Below are 6,000 nucleotides of genomic sequence, written 5' to 3'. Positions count from 1 at the left end.
GAGACAATGCAGCGAAGAACCCCAAGTCTGAACCATGGAACCATTGAGCTGTCTTTACAAGAAACAATTAGAAGCACTTATACATTTAAGCTCAGCAGGGAGAGAATCGAGAGACACTTTTATAGAGCAGTGAGGGCAAGACAGGAGGGCATAGGTTCAAACAATAAATCTTCCATTAATGAAATAATTCTTCATACAAAGACGCCAGAACCTTGGAATCACTTAAGAGGCAGAAACAAGAGACCAGAACCTGTAGATATAAATTTAACAATGCATTTCCCTCAAAATAAACACCACCAGAAAAACATCTTAGTATTCCAATCATCTTATTTATTGTGCTGTGATGAAAGTTAGCTGCTATGTTCCCCTATACAGACCTTATAAGTTTGTTTTAATAGTCAATTGCAGTGAAATATTTTTGTCAGTACTGCCTCACGCCTCCAGCAACCTGGTTTCAATCCTTTTCAATTCAGGTCAGAGGAACAACACCTGATATACCGTCTAGGTAGTCTCCAGCCCCTTGGTATGAACATACAATTCTCCAACTTCCTATAATTCCCTCCCCCTCCCTTTCCCTATCCCTATTTCACCCCTAGCTGCCTATCACCTCCCTCATGGGTCCACCTCCTTCTACTATCCATTGTGCTTTCCCCTATTCCTTCTTCACCTTCCCTGCCTATCACCTCCCTGCTTCCCCTCCCCCACCCCTTTATCTTTCCCCTTACTGGTTTTTCACCTGGAACCTACCAGCCTTCTCCTTCCCACCCTCCCCCCACCTTCTTTATAGGGCCTTTGCCCCTTCCCTCTTCGGTCTTGACGAAGGGTTCCAGCCCGAAACGTCGACTCATCGTTTCCACGGATGCTGCCCGACCTGCTGAGTTCCTCCAGCGTGTTGTGAGTGTTGCTAGTTTCAATCCTGACCTCTGATATCATCTGTGTACTTTGAGTTTTGTCCTGAGAATGTGTGTGTTTCCTCTGGGTGGTCTGGTGTCCTCTTACTCTTTTTATTTTTATCCTTTTTTTTATTCTTTCTTACTTCTCTTCTAATGTTTGTATATCTGTGCACTTGTAATGCTACTGTGACACTGTAATTTCTTTTGGAATCAATGAAATATCTATCTATCTAAATCTAAATGCGCTGGTTGCTAGCATAATTGGCCACTGTAAATGACCCCTGGAGTGTAGGTGAATTGTAGAATCTGGTGGGGGGGGGAGTTAATGTGAGTGGGTAGAATAAAATGGGATTGGAGTAGGATTAGTGTAAATTGGTGTGTAAGGATTGATGCATTTTCTGTGGGCTGAAGATTCCGTATGTTACAAAGATTTGAAAATGTGTTTGGACATTTGGGATCTATATTTATAATTTACCTAATGTATCAATTTGGTAAATATTTTACTGTAATTGTAATGGTTTTGTAAGTTCCGCAAAGAAGGCAACATCTATCATCAAAGATTCCCCTGCATCTTCTCACAACTGTCATCACGTAGGAGATACAGAGGCCTGAAGTCCCACACGGCCTGGTTCAAGAAAGTTACTTTCCTTCATCCATTTGGTTCCAACCTCAACAACTCAAATCACTACCTCGTTATGGCAATGCTAAGACCACTTTGCACCGCCAGGGACTATTTTTAGTTCTAATTATGTTTTCTCTTGTAAAAACTGTGTATGATTTGCATTTATTTTATTGCAAATGTTGTGTACCTGGTACAATGTGCCTATGAGCTGCTGTAAGTTTTTTTCATCTCTGCATACATGTGACAATAAACTCAACTTTGGCTTTTGAAATTGACTTTATTGCTCTCAAGATTTTATGAGTTTCAATAGGCATGTATTTTCTATAAACTCCTACAAGCAGTTCACTTTCTACCACAGAAATTCTGTACACCTTATGTGTCCAATGCCAAGGGGCCTGTCACTGAACTGGTCAGCACAGTGATGCAGCAGTTAGTGTAGCTCCGGTGATCCAGGTTTGATGCTGTCCACAGCTGCTTTCCGTGTGGAGTTTGCATGATTCGTCTTGTGATCACATGGTTACTTCTAGATGGTCCAATATCCTGCCACATCCCAAAGGCTTGCTGACAGGTTAATTGGTTACTGTAAATGACCCCTCAGTATAAGTACATGGCAATAGAAGCAAGAACACTGTGATGTATCTGAAAAATGACCAAACTTTCCTGCAACAACAGTACTATTTTAATAACTACTTCTCAGCAAAACCAACGAGAGAGAGAAACTTATAGTATGACCTCAGAGCCTCACGGTTAAGTAATACTTCCACACTCTTTCCATGGTTGATGTGCCCGACTGGATTTCACATGAGTTGCAGCCTCTTAATGTGTAATTTCAAGAGGGCCCCAAAATATAGCCTTTTCTGAAATAGCTTGTGCCCCTCAGTGTACATTCTCCTGGACCCTGGAGTGCACCATACACAAGAAAACCAGCAGGTTTTCGGCAAGTCAAAGTGCATCCTTCATTGTGTTAATGGCCTTCCTGCAGTAGTTTTTGAGTAACCCTGGTAACAGCCCTATGGAGACAGTTACACCACTGCATGGATGAACCTCATCAAAGACAGTAATCTTTTTTTGAAAAACCTTGGCAAGAGAAAGCTGTAAAAAGAGATGAGAGACGGTTGATTAGGTTTTCTGTGAAAGTGACAAAGGAACTTAATGAGGATAAGGCAGTGGACGTCATTTACCTGCACTTTATTAAGACACTTGATAAGGTCCCTCAGGGTCGGTTGATACAAAAAATAAAGATACACAGGATCCAGAGTGAATTGCAAGTTTTTAGCCAGAACTGGTTTACTCATAGAAGACAGAAAGTAGGTGTGGATAGCCATTATTCTGGCAAGGGTCAGTGCTGGGGGTCTCTGTTGTTTGTGATGAACACTCAGTGGCCACTTTATTACGTCCTCCTGTACACTGGCTCGTTAATGCAAATATCTAATCAGCCGAACACGTAGCAGCAACACAATGCATTAAAGCATGTGGACATGGCCAAGAGGTTTAGTTGTTGTTCAGACCAAACAGCATAATGGGGAAGAAATGTGATCTAAGAAACTTTGATCGTGGAATGATTGTTGGTGCCAGACAGGGTGGTTTGAGTACCTCAGAAACTGATCTCCTGGGATTTTCACAGGAAACAATTTACAGAGAATGGTGTGAAAAACAAAAAAAAACACTCAATGAGTTGAAGTTCTGTGGGCAAAAATGCCTTTTTCATGAGAGAGGTCAGAAGAAAATGCCAGACTAGTTCAAGCTGACAGAGAGGTGATGGACATGAGAAAATCTGCAGATGCTGGAAATCCGAGCAACACACACAAAATGCTGGAGGAACCCAGCAGACCAGGCAGCGTCTACAGAAAAAAAAGTACAGTCGACGTTTCGGGCTGAAACCCTTCAGCAGAAAGGTGACAAAGCTCAATTAACCACGCATTACAACAGTAGTGGGCAGAAGAGCATCTCTGAATGCACAACACGTCGAACCTTGACCTGGATGGGCTACAGCGGCAGAAGACCATGAACATACACTCACCGTCCACTTCATTAGGTACAGGGGGTATCTGATAAAGTGGCCACTGAGTGTACAAAACTTTAGTCGCAGCACACTTGGGAATTATTATGTACAGTTCGGGTTGTCCCATTAGAGGAATGATGTGGAGACCGTGCAGAGGTTTACCAAGATGCCGCTTGGATTGGAAGTTATGAGCTAGAAGGAAATGTTGGACAAACTTGGTCTGTTCTCCTTAGGGCAGGGGTTCGCAACCTTTTTTAATGCCATGGAGCCTTACCATTAACCGAGGCGTCCGTGGACCCCAGGCTAGGAGCCCCTGATCTGGAGCATCAGAGACACGAATGATTTTTTTTTACATTCTGAGAGGCATAGATAGGATTGCGTCAGAATCTTTTCCCCAGAATAGAAATGTCAAACACCAGAGGACATGCTTTTGAAGTTAGAGGGGAACGTATAAGGGGCCAATTTTTTAAATGCAGAAATCGGTAGGTGTCTGGAATGGGTTACCACGCGGTGGAGTAGAACAGGCAGTTTGACGGAGTTTAAAAAGCTTTTGGAAAGAGACATGGATATGAAGGGGGTGGAGGGATCGGAATGATGCACAGGAGAAGGACATTTGGTATAAATCGGCATCAGGATCGGCAAAAAAAAAGTATCACGGACCGAACGACACAAGAGATTCTGCGGACGGTGTAAGTCTTGAGCAGCACGCAAAATACTGGAGAAATTCAACGGGTCAGGAGGGAAATGAACAGTCGTCTTGGCCTGAGATCCTTCACGAAGTAATGAAGAATCTGATGGCGGGGGGCAAGCACTTCTGACCATCAAACAAGCAAGGTGTCGGTGCTTGTTTGAAAGTTCAACAAGCACTTTAAGAAATGACTTTGACGAAGGGGCTCGAGATATTTTGTGCAAGTCTCCGAGTGACTTGTGGGCAAAGGAGCTCTACCAAGTTTTTCTACTCTTTTATATCCACCCAGACAGCCTAGTGGTCCCGACTGAATGTCGTGAAGTAAAATAGCATTTCTGACAACGCGGCATTCCCTTAATAACTCAAGGGTGCTTTAACCTAATTCCCTGCCTAAACTGAACGTGAATCCTTCCGACTCACCCAAAACCAGCTGACTCAAAAGCACCTGAAATCACCTGAGCAAGGGACATTGGCAAAGCAAATTAAACATCAAAGACTGCTTGAGATTTTTAGGAATTGCATTAGCAGATTTCCCGCGGTGTTGCTTCGAGCGATGCAAACAATCGGAAAGACTAACCTGTGACAGGAAGCAGGAAGGGTTTGCACAACCTTGTGACATATTAAATTGAAAAGCCCTGTGCTGCCTTGTGTTTACTAGGTAATGCAAATCAATGCAGAACGTTCCAGCCTGAATCCTGACGATCTGGTTTCTGTGGGAAAGTACTCTGTCTGCTGCTGCCTGTTGCATGACCGTATTGCCGTAGGACCTGGTGTACCAGGGTCGCCGATACTTTTTGGGTGACGCTAAGAAGTGGGTTGACGTCAGGAGGCCGGCTACACCCCAGCACAGAACACAGGATCCTTAGTGTCGGACTGCGGAGCGTGCAGTGTACTGGGACGTCCCGAGTCCGTAGCCATGAGCCGGCCCGACCTCAGGAGGCTTTTCTCGGCGTGCGATCTGAACCGCTCGGGGCTGATAGAGTTGGAGGATTTCTGCGGCGTTTGCCGGGAGCTCGGCGTCTCCAGTTGCCAGGTCTCCCCCCTCTTCCACAAGCTGGACGTGGACAACGACGGCTCCATAAACTTCAATGACTTCACCTCCGGCTTCGAGGAAGTTTCCGAAGTCCTCGACCTGTCCTCGTTCGGCTCCGATGGTTCGCAAGTGGCGCAGAAAGTGGCCTGGGACGAGTTTGAGGAGCGATTCGGGGATGGGGTGCAGTACCTGCGGAGGTAGGATTTTACACTGGCTCTCACCACCTCCTCGCGCCCTCACCTCACCTCTCCATTCCTCATCTCCACCCTTCATCACCCCCTCTTCTCATCCCCTCATCTTCCTCCTCCACTTTACTTCATTTCTTGATCACCTTAACCCTCTCCTCATCTCTCTCCTTGTCCTCGCCCCTCCATATCTCCATCACCTCTCTCCTTCACCACCCTCTCCTCGTCCCCTCACCTGCTTCTTTCACCACCCCATCTCCTTATCGCCTCACCTCCTCTCTCGCCTTCACCTCACCCCCTCACCTCTCTCCGTTCTTCATCTCCCATCCCGTCCTCATTGCTCTTTATTCCCTCAAACTTTGCTCTCTTCCGTTCTCCTCTTCGTCCCGACCCCCCCCCCATATTCCTTTCTCTCTCATTTCTGTTCGCTGTTATATTGTAAATAGACATTGCCATCTATTTGGGGTGGGGAATGGAAAAGTGGGCCCTGTTATATGATATTTATTAGTGTCTGGAACAGAGAACTGGTGCTCAGCGTGTGCTTGCCACGCTGATCTATTGACAGACAAGCAGGAAC

General features: G+C 45.4%; 1 protein-coding gene across 3 annotated transcripts in view; it reads left to right on the top strand.

Moving 5' to 3' along the window:
- The first annotated feature begins 4,829 nt into the window (after positions 1-4,829).
- The window catches only part of rasef2 (RAS and EF-hand domain containing 2), a 91,109-nt gene continuing 89,938 nt past the window's right edge, over positions 4,830-6,000 (top strand). The window contains exon 1 of one of the 3 annotated variants that reach the window (XM_072278307.1): positions 4,830-5,435. In XM_072278307.1, the coding sequence (XP_072134408.1) occupies positions 5,122-5,435 (314 nt within the window). In that variant the 5' untranslated portion in view covers positions 4,830-5,121. The remainder of the gene's footprint in view (positions 5,436-6,000) is intronic. The other 2 variants (XM_072278306.1, XM_072278304.1) reach the window with 2 other exon arrangements.

The sequence above is a fragment of the Mobula birostris genome, chromosome 14 (genome assembly GCF_030028105.1).
Source record: "Mobula birostris isolate sMobBir1 chromosome 14, sMobBir1.hap1, whole genome shotgun sequence".
Classification (NCBI taxonomy): domain Eukaryota; kingdom Metazoa; phylum Chordata; class Chondrichthyes; order Myliobatiformes; family Myliobatidae; genus Mobula; species Mobula birostris.
This window is presented reverse-complemented; position numbering and strand designations above follow the sequence as displayed.